We start from the raw sequence: 15,262 nt of genomic DNA, 5'->3' as shown, positions 1-15,262 counted from the left end.
CTCCCTATCAACCCCTGCCGAACCGCGTCGACAGGAAAACAACACAGGAGCCACGGAGAGCTCAATGTCCTCATCAGACATGGCACAGTAAATTTGCAATAAAATATGAGAAATGGTAAGAACTTACCCTTGTTATCTCTATTTCTACGAAGTCCATAGGGTTCCACAGGATACCTTGGGGTATAGGTGTGACGTCAGTCGCAGGGCACCAAAGAGTTAAGCTTTCAGCCTCCCAGGATGCACTGGGTCCCCCTCCTATACCCCGCCCCCGAGCCAAGGCACCTCAGTTAGTTACCAAGCCATAGGCCGGAGGAGGAGAAGGAAGAGAGAGAACAAAGATCCGGACACATACAAGAATCACATTCTCACCAGAGGGAGACGGAAAACCGGTGACCAGAGCAAAGCCCATCTGCAGCACAGGTGCGACAGGGCGGGAGTCCTGTGGAACCCTATGGACTTCGTAGAAATAGAGATAACAAGGGTAAGTTCTTACCATATCTCATATTTTCTACTTCAGGGTCCATAGGGTATCCACAGGATACCTTGGGGATGTCCCAAAGCAGTATCCTTTAAGGGTGGGGACGCTCCTGTGCAGAAAAGAGAATCCGCCGCCCGAAGGAAGCATCCTGAGAGGCGAAGGTGTCAAACCTGTAATACCTCACGAAGGTATGGACAGAGGACCACGTAGCAGCCTTGCAGATCTGGACTGCAGAGGCACCACCTCGAGCTGCCCACGAAGGACCCACAGACCTAGTGGAATGAGCCTTCAGAGAAGGAGGAACCGGTAGGCGTTCATGAAGATAAGCTTCAGAAATAGCCATACGGATCCAGGCTGCCAAAGTTTGCTTTGAAGCAGGCCAACCCTTCTTACGGAAGCCATAAAGGACAAACAAAGCGTCCGACTTCCTAAACGAAGAAGTGCGGTCAACATAAGTACTTAAGGCCCGCACAACATCCAAAGAGGCCTCAAACACGGAAAGACCCGGTGAGTTAAAGGCCGGAACCACGATTTCCTCGTTAACATGAAACTGGGAAACGACCTTGGGAAGAAACTCGGGCCGAGTGCGGAGCACTGCCCTGTTCCCATGAAAAACCAAGAAAGGGGGTCTACAAGAAAGAGCCCCTAACTCAGAAACACGTCTGTCCGAAGCAATAGCCAGAAGGAAAACAGTCTTAGCTGTTAGCCATTTAAGATCCACTGAGCCCAGTGGTTCAAACGGCGGTCCCTGGAGAGCACTCAGGACCACAGCCAAATCCCAAGGCGCCACAGGTGGAACAAAGGGCGGCTGAATGCGGACAACACCTTGCATAAAGGTGCGCACATCCGGGATTGTAGCAATCCTACGGTGAAACCAGACAGATAGGGCCGAAACCTGTACCTTCAAAGAAGCCAGGCGAAGCCCATGATCTAGTCCCGCTTGCAGGAAGGCAAGAATCCGAGACAGACGAAACTCCCGCGGTGCATAACCTCTCGGTCGACACCACTGGAAGAACGTATGCCACACGCGATGGTATATCCTCGCGGAAGACTGTTTCCGAGCTCGCAACATGGTACGCACCACAGAGCTGGAAAACCCCCGGGACCTCAGCATGGCCGTCTCAACAGCCACGCCGTCAAAGACAGCCGAGTCAGGTCCGGGTGACGACAAGGACCCTGAGACAAGAGGTCCGGTCGTAGCGGCAACCGCAGAGGACTGTCCACGGACAGACCCTGAAGGTCTGAGAACCAGTGCCGTCTGGGGCCACGCGGGAGCTATCAACAGGAGCGTCCCTCCTTCCTGTTTGAATTTCCGGATTACCCGTGGAAGAAGGGAGACCGGAGGGAACAGATATGCGAACCGGAACGTCGTCCGGACGGACAGAGCATCCACCAGAGACGCCCCTTTGTCTCTTGTGCGAGACCCGTACACCGGCAACTTGTTGTTGTGCCGAGACGCCATGAGGTCGATCTCTGGAAGACCCCATCTGTCCACCAGTAGTTGAAAAACGTCCGGGTGCAGGGACCATTCCCCCGGATGAACGTCCTGGCGACTTAGAAAGTCCGCCTCCCAATTGAGCACTCCCGGGATGAAGACCGCTGATATGGCCGGAAGATTGCGCTCCGCCCAAACCAGGATCCGAGACACCTCTACGAGAGCCGCCTGGCTTCGTGTTCCTCCTTGCCTGTTTATGTAGGCCACGGTGGTAGCGTTGTCCGACTGGACCTGTACCGGGTGACCCTGGAGAAACCGATGTGCCTGCTGGAGAGCATTGAAGACCGCACAGAGTTCCAAGATATTGATTGGAAGCTCCGCTTCTGTCGGAGTCCACCTGCCCTGGAACAGATGTGGACCCGAAACTGCTCCCCAGCCCCGAAGACTGGCGTCCGTTGTCAACAGGACCCAATTTGGAATCCAGAACGGACGTCCCTCGCTGAGGTGGGTCGTCTGTAACCACCAAGCAAGGGACAGGCGAACCTCCGGGGTGAACACAATCGTCTGGGACTTCAGAGACTGAGGCAGCCCGTTCCACTTTGACAGGATCAGGTGCTGCAGAGGTCTGGAGTGAAACTGGGCATATTCCACCATGTCGAACACCGACACCATGGAGCCCAGTAACCTCATCGCCGAGTGTAGAGACACCTGGCGGCTGTGCAGACAACTGCGCACCCTTGACTGTAAAGCAGAGATCTTTCCCTCCGTCACGAAGATCTTTTGCTGTCCCGAGTCCAATAAGGCTCCAAGATGCAGAATCCTCCGAGACGGGATTAGAGTGGACTTCTGCCAGTTGATTAACCAGCCGTGCCGTTGCAGCAGGGCAATGGTCAGGTCTAAGTGGCGTAACAGGAGCTCTGGAGATCCCGCCACCAATAACAGGTCGTCCAAGTACGGCAACATGCGGACTCCCTGCAGCCGCAGAGAAGCCGCCATGACCGCCATCACCTTGGTGAAAACACGTGGTGCTGTCGCCAGGCCAAAAGGTAACGCCCGAAACTGGAAGTGGTCGCTGCGGATTGCAAACCTGAGGAACTGTTGATGGCGCAAAAGAATAGGGACATGCAGGTAAGCGTCCTGTATGTCCAATGACACCATGTAGTCCCCCGGTTCCAGCGCCAGAATGATGGACCGTAGGGTCTCCATCCGAAACTTCGGTACCCGCAAAGACTTGTTGAGTGCTTTGAGGTTGAGAATCGGACGATACGACCCATTGGGTTTCTGTACCAAAAAAAGATTTGAATAGAAACCCTGGCCCCTCTGGGAGAATGGAACAGGCACTATAACTCCAGCCTGGAGCATAGTGTGCAATACCTTCCGCAGCTCCGTAGCCTTGTTCCGGTCTGATGGTAGACCCGTGGTGAAGAATCGAGCCGGGGGTCTGTGCCGGAAGGAGAGGGCGTACCCGTGGGAGACCACCTCCAGAACCCAAGTGTCTGTCGTAGTGACCGACCAACACTGGGCGAACTGCAGCAGGCGGCCTCCCACCCTGGGATCCCCCAAAGGGAGGCCCGGACCGTCAGGCCGCAGGCTTGTCATCTGGCTTGGGGGCCGGACGTCTGGTACTCCATGCCTGCTTCCGGGGCTTGACCGATTTCCTAGGGCCAGCCTGACGAGGAAACGACTGTGGTTTGGGCCTGCCCTGGGCCCTAGATGACCGAAAGGACGATGGTCCAGAACCAGAAGGAGCAGCGGCCGACGGGAGACAAGCCGAGAGAGGACATGGATGGCATCGGCAATGTGGCACTACGGACAAGACGGGTCACGTGAGAATCCACCTGTGGAGGGGATTCCCACTTAGCAAAATAATTATCCGCGAACGGATAAGCCACCGCCAGGCGTCTCTGCGGCTGGTATCTTTTGCCAGGTTGTTTCCATGCCTCCTCTAAATGATCCACCAACTGACCCGAAAGAGGAAAGACTGTGGCATCGCCCTTCACATCTTTGAAAAAGGCATATTTAGACTTAGCCGCTGGGGGAACTTCGTCCTCAATCACCAAGGCTGTGCGGACCGCCCGAATAAGTCCAGGAATATATACTTTGGACTTAGCATCAGCGTCCTTAGTATGAAGAGGTTCCTGATCGTAAGGATCCAGAATCTCCCCATCATCAGACGTCCCTTCGTCATCCTCATAAGGAGCGGACAGAGACGCCACCGGCCTTTTATGAGGCCGCATCACAGACTCCCCTTGCAACACATCCGACAAGTGCTGTACAGAACTCGTCAGGGAGTTAACCCACGCTGGCTCCTGAGAAACCGGGAGCGGGGAAATAGGGAGACTGTGGGGTACCACCAATTGTCGTGGGAACCCCTGCATGGGTGACGACACCACAGACTGCTGGGACAAACCCATCGGAGTAAACGCGGGCTGCGGAGCTAACTGACCCACTAAAGCTGTTAGCGCCTGAGCGAAACAAGCCCAGGGCGGCTCCTGGACCGGTGCTGTAACCGTAAGAGGCCGCGCCATGGACAAACACTGCCGGCAAAGGCCCTCCGCGCTACCCTCCCCCTCCGCTAACGGTACTTTGCACGTGGTACACTGTAGCCGGAGGGGAAAATCACTTTCAGACATGATGGCACCACGTATGTGACCCCTCTCACCAATTATGTATTAAATAGGCGAGAGACCACCCTGCAGCACCGCACCGCAAGGGCTTAGCAGAAAGAACAGGGACAGTAATAAAGCTGACAGTTTTGAGAAGATAAAGTTACAGGCAGCAGCGCTAGCACAGTCACATACAATGCAGAGAAATAACAATTCCTGCACTAACAGCGCTGATCACTCAACTACACAGACACAGGGCCTGGTAGGACACAGCGCTGCATACACAGACCTGAGCCACAGCGGAGGAGAGGTATGCGGGGGGACCCAGACCACGATGCTTCCTTCCAGGCTTCCAGCAGCGTTCACCATGCGTTGCAGAGAAGATGGCCGCCGAGGAGCAGAGAGAAGCTGGCCTGGGGGAGGAGCGCTGACACAGGACCAGTCAGCACAGTGCAGAAAGGGCTGTGTGCAGCGGGGGAGGCGCCGGCTGTGAGACAGGGAAGGCGCGCTCCCCTGGCATGCATTTAACCCCTGGGACGCCGCAGCGCTACCGCTCTGCTGCGGTCCGCTGTCCCAGGGGGTAGTGGAAGCGCAGGTTGGTCGCCTGGCTCCACGCTGCAGCCAGTCCCCAAGGAGCCCCCTGCCAGGGGATTTAGGACCATGTGATCAGCGGGGACCCACCGCGGGACCCCGCTGCTTACCTCTGTCCCCCTTGAATCCAGCCATGGTCCGGAACATCTGGGGTCACCGCTAGCTGTGACCCCAGATGCCCACCAGCATTCCCGGATCAGTACCGGCGTTCTGGTACCGGCGGGGTGTAGGGAAGACAGCATGGACGTCAGGACTGACTTTCCATGCTGTTCCTCCAGATGTGCAGCCACAGCTGCATGAAGAAAAAGCTTCAGGGGCTCTTCTAGCCCCCACTCCAACAGGTGCACCCGACTCCGGCCGGGCACCAAACTAAACTGAGGTGCCTTGGCTCGGGGGCGGGGTATAGGAGGGGGACCCAGTGCATCCTGGGAGGCTGAAAGCTTAACTCTTTGGTGCCCTGCGACTGACGTCACAACTATACCCCAAGGTATCCTGTGGATACCCTATGGACCCTGAAGTAGAAATATGTATCACCGAGAAGAGGGGAGGCATATAACACCTGCGCACTCCCAAGTATGATACACAAACAGCCCACAAAATGGTACTGAGTAGCACACCGCTGTATGTGACTGACCTCACAAATACTTTGATTAATATAAGTGAGGTACACTGAAAAAAAAACGCCCTTCCCCAACACACCTGCCGGGCCGTAGGAGAAGGAAAGGGATAGGTATAAGATGACAGTCAGCAGAAAATTAGCACAGACAGGCAGCACTAGCAAAAGTCACATACCATGCAGGAAGATATACTCACTGCACCTTTCCACTACAATCAACCTCCCAGATTCAGTGTCTGGGAGGGCTATAGCGCTGCGAACACTGTCCTTTTGCAGGGGAGTGGTACGCAGGGGGACTGGTCCAAGCACCGCCTGTGAGATCTGTGTTTTCCACGAGAAGATGGCCGCCGGAGAGCTCTGAGGAGGAGTGGCTGTAGGAGGAGCAGCTCAGCGACGCCAGCACGCATGAGAGAAGGCGCGCTGAGCTGAGGAGCCGCTAAACCAGGGAAGGCTGCCTCCCCTGGCTAGTGATTAACCCCAGGGACGCTGGTTCCCTTCCAGCACTTATTCCCTGGTGGTCCAGCGGTCACGCTGGGTATTCCTGAAGAGGAGGGAGCCCGCTGCAGCTACTAGCGCCGCCGGTCTGTCCCCAGAGACCGGCAGCGAGAGACTACATTTTTTTCCCCCGCGCGCAGCTCGATGCGCTGCCAGCGGCTTACCTGTCCCCGTACAATCCGGCAGCAGTCTGTGGGAGGTCCCGGAGCCACGCTAGTACTGACTCCGGGATCCCGCTGCGATCCCCAGATCAGTACTGGCGTCGCAGCGCCAGCGGGGTTGGTGGGCGGGAGCGTGGGCGTCCAGATGGACAGTCTGATGCTGCCGCTCTGAAGAAGCAAAAAATAAATAAATAAAATTCTTCTTTTAAAAATAAATATAAGCTTAGGGGCTGCTTATGCAGCCCCACTGCCCAGGGTGACCCGACTCCGGCCGGGCACCAACTAAAACTGAGGTGCCTGTGGCTCGGGGGCGGGGTATAGAGAAGGATGGACCCAAGTGCATTCTGGGAGCAGCAAAAGCTTTAACTGCGTGGTGCCTGTGGATCCAGATCCAGCTATACCCCAAGATCAACCCTGTGGATCCTGAAGTAGAAAGCAGACGTATTTATTACTGCGCCGACATTTAACCTTCTCTAGGTTAAGTGTATTGTGTGGGTGGCAAAGCACAGAAGCCTAAAGATTCATGAGTGGCTTACAGTTTCCTAGGTAACCATTATGTGGCACACAATCAACAAACTGAAATAGCACGCCAGGCAATCTGGGGTGGGCTATGTGCTATTCTCACGTTTCAGACCCTCTTTACTCATGATCATCAGGCTTTTGTTTGTCTGGAATTATTTAAGAAGAAAGACGTATTTTATCACATGTTACATAGGATAAGAATGAACACAAAAATTCTCTCTACTCCAATAGCTCAAAACGTATCAGCGTGTATGGTGCCTCACCTGCTGCTTCATCCACCGACAGCTCGTTAGCGAGGATGCCCCCGATCTTGCTGAATGCCGGCATCTGGATCCCATACTTGTCCAGCTCACACTTCATGTTATTGATTTCCTCCTCTACAATGACAGCAGGCGCATTGCAATTAGATTCCACGACTGCCCTGCAAAGGCTAGACAGCTACATGAATAACTAGACCTACTCCAGTATTAGTACCTGTGTCACGTTACATACAATTTGTTTCTGCAGAAGGTACAATAGTCGGAAGCGGTATGAAATACTGCCGGCCATCCGGCAGCGTGAGTCAGACAGCTGGAGAGATCCCGGCAGCGGCAGCCCGACAGCACTGGAAATCCCGATCGTCCCTAGGTAAGTACTTACTAACCTAACCCCCCTAAGGGGTGCCTAACCCTAACCCCCCCCCTTACCCGCTGCTTAATCCTAAGTCCCGCGGGGAGGTGCCTAACCCTATGTCCCCCCCGGGGTTGCCTAACCCTCCCTCCCCCTAGCCTGACCCTAACCCTCCCAGGGGGTGCCTAACCCTAAGTCCCCCCGGGAGCCCTAAACCTAGCAGCCCCCCCAGCGGCTGTCTGCCCGCGGCGCCCGGTGGCGGTAAAATGCAGGTGTCTACATCTGGGCAAGGATAGGACAATCTGAAGCCAGCCACGCTAGAATGCTCACAGCAGCACAGAGTATTTCAGCGCATGACCACTGATCTTGTGGGAAGCAGTAAGCTGCCCACTTGTGTGATTGTAAGTGACCAATGGGAAGCTGCGGAGTTACACAGTGTAAGGAACAGGGTTCCCCCAAAAGGTACAGAGTAACGAATTCAGCTTCTTATCAGACCAATGCAGAGAGATTATAGGGACAAAACACCTCTGTAAAGATCAGGACCGTCCATCTAGTTTACACTAGTATCTAATGAGCTAAAAGAACGTCAACGTTTCAATCTATAGCATATGTAAGTCTTCGGCTTCAGCACAATGGTTGTTCGCTTAACCTATAAGACAATAGGATTTATTTTTTAGATTTCCATGTGGAAATAAATAACTGTACACTTACCTGTAAAATTCACTTTTCCATATAAATCCTGTATTTGGGGAGCCAGTCCCAGCTTAAACAGATATAAACTGCAGAAGGCAAGAGAGAGAGAGTGTGTCAGTGCCTGGCAGGGTTCTGCAATGCCCTTCAGTGTGGCGTGTGAAGGTGCCAGGATGTCTGCTGCTCAGCCTCAGCACCCAGACCGCAGATATAGGGAGGGGGAGGGCGAATTGGCCAGATGTGGCAATTTGGGCAATGATCAGATCACAAATAGTTATTTAGCGCTTGATGGCCGCATAGAGAACAGACTGCAGTAAACCAATTGGGATCTTAGGCAAACTTGATAAAGAATGAATTGCGATTGCAGGTTGTTTTGGTCTCACACAGAGATGGAGGTCTGGATTTTGTTTGCAAATGGCCTAATTGTCGTCATAAGGACTCCGTGTGTTGTGAACTTAGATGTTAATGATATAAGACAAATCCAATTAGCTACCACTGTTCTAGAGTACGCAATCTCTGTCTTCAGGCAATACGGAGCTGTTCTGTGAACCAATGCTGAGAGCAGAGGATTATGGGAGATACAGGTCAGGTACAGATTAGTTTGCTGTTGCAGGTACTTGGCCTAATATACAGTAAACTGGTCACCATGCAATTGCATTATAATTAGGGATGGGCAGGCTCGGATTAGTTCGGATTTTCCCGCCAAATTCTGATTATTTTTCTCCAGCCAAAAATCGGGTCTCAGAAAGAGGCAAAACGTCATCTTTCATGGACTTTTGTCCAGGAATGATGATGTTTGTCCATGAAAGATGACGTTTTGCCTCTTTCTGAGACCCGATTATTGGCTGGAAAAATCTGAATTTGGCGGGAAAATCCGAACCTGCACATCCTTAATTATAATGCAAATTATTCCAGTAACTGTTTCCTTCTTGTTGCTTTCAAATTCTTGTTATTTCCCCCCCCCCATTCCTATGCTAGCAGCTCCCCCTAGTGACAGAGGTATTTTACCAAACTGCACACACTACTAAGTATTTGGCTGCAAATGTCTCCCTGCAGGACTGAATCACAGATTCTCAAACTTGGTCCTCAAAACCCCAAACAGTGCATGTTTTCCAGGTCTCCTCACAGAATCACGAGTGAAATAATTAGCGCCACTTGTGGATCTTTTAAAATGTGTCAGTGAGTAATGAATACACCTGTGCACCTGCTGGATGACCTGGAGGACAGAGTTTGAGAACCAGTGGACTAAATAATAGATCTATTTTACTTTTTATAATGGCACTGAACACAGAATGTATATATTCTTTTCTTCCCTTGCTTATATTTTCTACTCCTCACTCCTTACAAAGGCACCTAACCCTGGACTTCTATCATCCTGCTCTTTATGCGATTGCTATGACTGCTGTTGCAGCAATGTTTATCCTGCAATGTCTTGTACTGTAAGTCACTGTTCTCTTGTCCTGCTCAACTGTTTATGTACTTTGTTAGGCAATGTGGAACCCTTGTGGCGCCTAATAAAATATATTATATATTATAAAGCTCCTCTTTTCTCATTTGGTGGTAGTGAAAGGTTTCCACTTGAAGAAGAGACACAAATCCCCACTCACTGACTGTATAACTTATAATGCAATAGACTAGCTATACAATTCTGAGGTCACCTGAGTGCATGGACGCAGTACACAACACGTGGCATATTCTTCTTGTCATATATGTCCGTTGTCTCAGGCTGGAACATCTGCAATTAAAGGAAGAAGCGTCCTTATAAAATATGTAGGTATCCTGATGAACCACAGAGGCTGTGGCACTACAAGTCCCAGTTTACTAGGACTTTCCAAGCCTTACACCATTATTGTCTCATCCAGAGCTAAAGGATGAAATAGAATCACAGAGCCACCACCGATGTATCATATGCCCAGTATAATCACAGAGCCATCAGCAATGTATCAGGTACCCTGTGCAATCACAGAGCCATCACCAATGTATCATGTACCGAGTAAAATCGCAGAGCCATCACCCATGTATCATGTACCCAGTACAATCACAGAACCATCACCGATGTATCATATGCCCAGTATATTCACAGAGCCATCACCGATGTATCATGTACACAGCACAACCACCAATATCATGTACCCAGATCACGTAGGTTGTGCTGACCTCTAGTGGTGAATGGATAAAATTTCACCTCAAACTTAAATGCTATTTATAGAACAACTTAATTCCATATTTTTTACTGAATATTTACACATAGACCAAATTCTACTTTAAAAAAAAATATATATAAGAAAGCTACAAATCAGGATATATTCCCACAATTAACAGCATACCGTAGGAAGCCCAATGTGACTCATGGCCCGTCGCCAGTGATTGATGTTATCCGTGTGCCGGAATTGAAGTCCTACCGCCTGCAGCAGAGGAAGAGGATAGTTAATACCTGCACAGAATAGCCCCCAGTGTACTCATTTATCCAATATGGGTCATTTTAATACTTATAAAATAAAAAACTGCACAGTAGATATAGACCTAGTATTATTCAGTTCTATACTTAGATAGGTTCCTATTTATCAACGTTTCCAAATATCTGACTGCTGTTGTTACTGCCCCACACCAGCGACAGAATCTGATTGGTTGGAGCGTAACACAGCATGAGCCATAATCGCCATGCATTGTGTGATGTATAGATTTTATTCCTATTCACCTTGTATCGCATCTGGTCACAGTCGAAGACTTTTTTCAGGGGCACAAGCTCTGGGGCGAAAAAATTCCCCAACTTGGCGAGAGTGACTCCATTGCGCAAGCTTTCCTCCAGTTCAGTAGGGGGCGGTAGCTCCTCATTGAGACAGGATTCCATCCACCTGCAGGTGCAGAAACAGTTTAAATTGAAGTTTGATTAAAGTAAGAAATAAGGAACACTTGGTGAATAGAAGGAAAAAGATAAAAACATAATTGCAAAAGATCTTCCTCACCGTTTAGCCTCCTCCAGATGACACAGATATTGGTAAGCGATATTTTGTCGTCGCTGTTCGTCCATCTCATCAGCTGTGAGGCGCTCATCTGCAACCAAAGTATAGCGCACATAACTATGGTGCATACACACGGTCAGATTTTTCTTCAGATCTGAACGATAACGATTTAAAAAAACGGTTCAATCGTTCATATCTGAAGGAAAATCGGACATATCTGACATGTCTGAACGCTCCCGATGGTCAGATAACGATATCTGACATCTGATGTGTTTGCAGTCAGATTTGGACGATTCCACTAATTTTAATGCAGTCAAAAATCGTTCATAGTTCAAATCGTTGGTTAAATCGTTCATCTGATAAATCTGACCGTAAAGGTACTATCCTTCAGCATATTCATTTATTTTGTTTTACAGATTTCAGTCACAGCTGGACAAAGTCCAATACCATGACAGACTAATGTTCTTTGGCGCTTTCAGTTGGGACTGTGTCTAGGCATATTTACTACAGATTCTCATGGTTTTATGCAATGGACTAAGCTCTAATGCCCAATACAGTGAGTGTATCCCTTCCATCCACCTCAGGGAGACTTCCTGTAACCTCTGACCTCCCTATGCAGAGAGCCCACCTGTGTACTTCTGAACCCAGCCCCCAATTATCCAGGGAGTTGACCCGTGCACCACTGACCCCAGCCCCCCAACTCACAAGCCTCTGACGCACCATCTAGGTGCCTCTGACCCCAGTACTCCATCCACGTGCCTCTGACCCCAGCCCCCCAGGGACCAGGGAATCCACCCGCACACCTCTGACCCTCTTCCACAGGGAAGCCAGCCATGCAATTCTGACCTCAGTTACCCAGGGAGCCCAACCGTGCACCTCTGACCATCTTGCAATTAGGGAGCCCACCCACGTGCCTGACGCCAGTCCTCCTTCCATACGCAACCAATTCACGCGCCTCTGACCCCAGCCCTAGGAAGCCCCCCATGCACCTCTGACCCCAGCCCTAGAAAGCCCACCCGTGCGCCTCTGACCCCAGCCATAGAAAGCCCACCTGTGCTCCTCTGACCCCAGGCCTAGAAAGCCCACCTGTGCTCCTCTGACCCCTGCCCTAGAAAGCCCACCGGTGCACCTCTGACCCCAGCCCCCATTTATCCCGGGGGGGTTGACCCGTACACCACTAATCCCAGCTCCTCAAGGAATCAACTCGTGAGCCTCTGACCCTAGACCCTCCTTTCACAGGGAACACATCCACGTGCCTCTGGCCCCAGTTACCCATCTGCATGCCTCTGACCCTAGTCTCCCAGGGAGTCAACACCGCGCACTTCTGACCCCAGCCCCCAAGTGAGTCCACCCGCAACACCTCCGACCCCAGCGCCCCAGGCAGTCCACCCACACATATCTGACCCTCTTCCACAGGGAAGCCACTTGCACGCCTCTGACCCCAGCCCCACAGGGAGTCCACCCGCGTGCCTCTGAACCTTCTCCACAGGAAAGCCACTCGCACGCCTCTGATCCCAGGGTGTCCACCCACACTTATCTGACCCTCTTCCACAGGGACTCAACTCGCACACCTCTGATCCCAGCCCCCCAGGAAGTCCACCCGCACGCCTCTGAACCTTCTCCACAGGGAAGCCACTCGCACGCCTCTGATCCCAGCCCCCAAGGAAGTCCACCCACACGTATCTGACCCTCTTCCAAAGGGAAGCCACTTGCACGCCTCTGATCCCAGCCCCCAAGGGAGTCCACCCGCGCACGCCTCTGAACCTTCTCCACAGGGAAGACACCGATGCGCCTCTGACATCAGCCCCCCAAGAGCCACACGGCTGTGACCCCAGCCCCCCAAGGAGTCCACCACCGTGCCTCTGACCCCAGCCCTCCCAGGGAGTCCACCAGCGTGCCTCTGACCCCAGCCCTCCCAGGGAGTCCACTAGCGTGCCTCTGACCCCAGCCCTCCCAGGGAGTCCACCAGCGTGCCTCTGACCCCAGCCCTCCCAGGGAGTCCACCAGCGTGCCTCTGACCCCAGCCCTCCCAGGGAGTCCACCAGCGTGCCTCTGACCCCAGCCCTCCCAGGGAGTCCACCCGCGCACGCCTCTGAACCTTCTCCACAGGGAAGACACCGATGCGCCTCTGACCTCAGCCCCCCAAGAGCCACACGGCTGTGACCCCAGCCCCCCAGGGAGTCCACCAGCGTGCCTCTGACCCCAGCCCTCCCAGGGAGTCCACCAACGTGCCTCTGACCCCAGCCCTCCCAGGGAGTCCACCAGCGTGCCTCTGACCCCAGCCCTCCCAGGGAGTCCACCAGCGTGCCTCTGACCCCAGCCCTCCCAGGGAGTCCACCAGCGTGCCTCTGACCCCAGCCCTCCCAGGGAGTCCACCAGCGTGCCTCTGACCCTTCTTTACAGCGTAACCCATGCACCACGGTCCCCAGGGTGACCACCCACTGGCCTCCGACCCTCTTCCACAGGGAAGCCACCCATGTACTTCTGACCTCAGTTCTCCAGGAAGCCCACCCGTGCACCTCTAACACTCCTGCCATTAGGGACCCCACCCACGTACCTGACCCCAGTCCTCCTCCTATAGGGAACCAACTCACGCGCCTCTGACCCTAGCCCTAGGAAGCCCACCCATGTGCTTCTGACCCCAGCCCCACATTTCCCAGGGAGCCCACACGTGCACCTCTGACCCCAGTCCTCTCCCCAAGTAAACCACATACATGCCTCTGACTCCAGACCCTCCCCAGGAAAACTACCCACAGGCTTAAGATAAACTTTTCTAGAAACCAAACAATGTATTTAATTTAATGCTTTACAGCTTTTCAAAAAGTAGTACTTTGATTTAAAAAAAATAAACAAAAAAACCCGGAAAAATAGCCTTTACCTCATGTATAAAACTAATATCACAGATATGCAAAGAACCTAGTAGGAACCTGTGTTATTCAATATATATATATTTATTTATTGTCTCTGGTCAGCAGCGAGAGAGTGGTTAATGACAGGGCTGGTCACCTGTATGACCTGTCACTGGGATCTATGAGATATAGGGTTAGTGTCTGGGCTGGGCACCTGTATGACCTGTCATGTTACTGGGATCTATGAGATAGAGGGTCAGTGTCTGGGCTGGGCACCTGTATGACCTGTCACTGGGATCTATGAGATATAGGGTTAGTGTCTGGGCTGGGCACCTGTATGACCTGTCATGTTACTGGGATCTATGAGATAGAGGGTCAGTGTCTGGGCACCTGTATGACCTGTCACTGGGATCTATGAGAAAGAGGGTTAGTGTCTGGGCTGGGCACCTGTATGACCAGTGGCATGTCAATGGGACCTATAAGCGGACACGCTGTGGGGTCATTACCTCCAGCGAGCTCCCCCCTCTCCTCCCCGGCAGCTACTTACACCCGTTGGTGGGCGGCCCGGGGCCAGCTCTAGTCCCCATCTCTCCCGGATCACTGCGGCTGCTGAGCTCTATGTGTTTACACTGGGTTTGAATGTCCCGCCGCCGGCCTCTTCCGGAACAACTGACAGCGACTCGGCGCCGCCTGATGACGTCACTCGCGCTCCAGGCATGCCGGGAGTTGTAGTCCACTCCTCAGAACCACCCGTTACCCCTGTCCTGTCCTACCCAATGTACCCATTCATTCCCACCCAACAGGTTGCCTGTGTGTCAGCACTTTCTCTGCCAGCTCAAATAGCAAATGCTTACTTTAAATACATGTGTGTCTGCACATGCCACCATTCAGTATAGCACTATCTATCATTTGCCCTCTCTTCCCTATATTACCTTTATCTCTTCCCAAATCTTCCTTTCCATGCTGTTCAGAAGTTATATATTTTAGGGTAGTGTCCTAGTGGGAGACAAAGCCCTCCCTGACTGCCTCATAACATGGACCACTGCCCACACAATGGGGTAACATAAAACTAGGCCAAGCAAAGGTGGGTTCCGGACTATAGGTGTACAGTAAAAAGGTCCACAATGTCTAGATAGACACCAGACGTTAGACAGTCAATAGGTCGACTGGGACAAAAAGTCAACATGTGCAAACGGCAGTGTTGCCTACCCTCCCGATCCAGCCGGGAGCCTCCCAATAAACGGGTG

The 15,262-nt window shown here is 52.3% G+C and overlaps 1 protein-coding gene across 1 annotated transcript in view; it reads right to left on the bottom strand.

The window, feature by feature from the left end:
• IQGAP3 (IQ motif containing GTPase activating protein 3) overlaps nt 1–14,691 on the bottom strand; it is a 93,852-nt gene extending 79,161 nt beyond the window's left edge. The window contains exons 1-7 of the mRNA XM_088449650.1: nt 14,563–14,691; nt 11,170–11,257; nt 10,902–11,058; nt 10,531–10,608; nt 9,862–9,938; nt 8,225–8,292; nt 7,168–7,281 (exon numbers count right to left, since the gene is read on the bottom strand). Coding sequence (XP_088305776.1) covers nt 7,168–7,281; nt 8,225–8,292; nt 9,862–9,938; nt 10,531–10,608; nt 10,902–11,058; nt 11,170–11,257; nt 14,563–14,602 — 622 coding nt within the window. The 5' untranslated portion in view covers nt 14,603–14,691. The remainder of the gene's footprint in view (nt 1–7,167; nt 7,282–8,224; nt 8,293–9,861; nt 9,939–10,530; nt 10,609–10,901; nt 11,059–11,169; nt 11,258–14,562) is intronic.
• Between the last annotated feature and the right edge of the window lie 571 nt (nt 14,692–15,262).

This window comes from Taudactylus pleione, unplaced genomic scaffold (genome assembly GCF_031769625.1).
Source record: "Taudactylus pleione unplaced genomic scaffold, aTauple2 ptg000490l, whole genome shotgun sequence".
In the NCBI taxonomy this organism is placed as follows: domain Eukaryota; kingdom Metazoa; phylum Chordata; class Amphibia; order Anura; family Myobatrachidae; genus Taudactylus; species Taudactylus pleione.
Note: the sequence above shows the minus strand (reverse complement) of the source record. Positions and strands in the feature narration are given on the sequence as shown.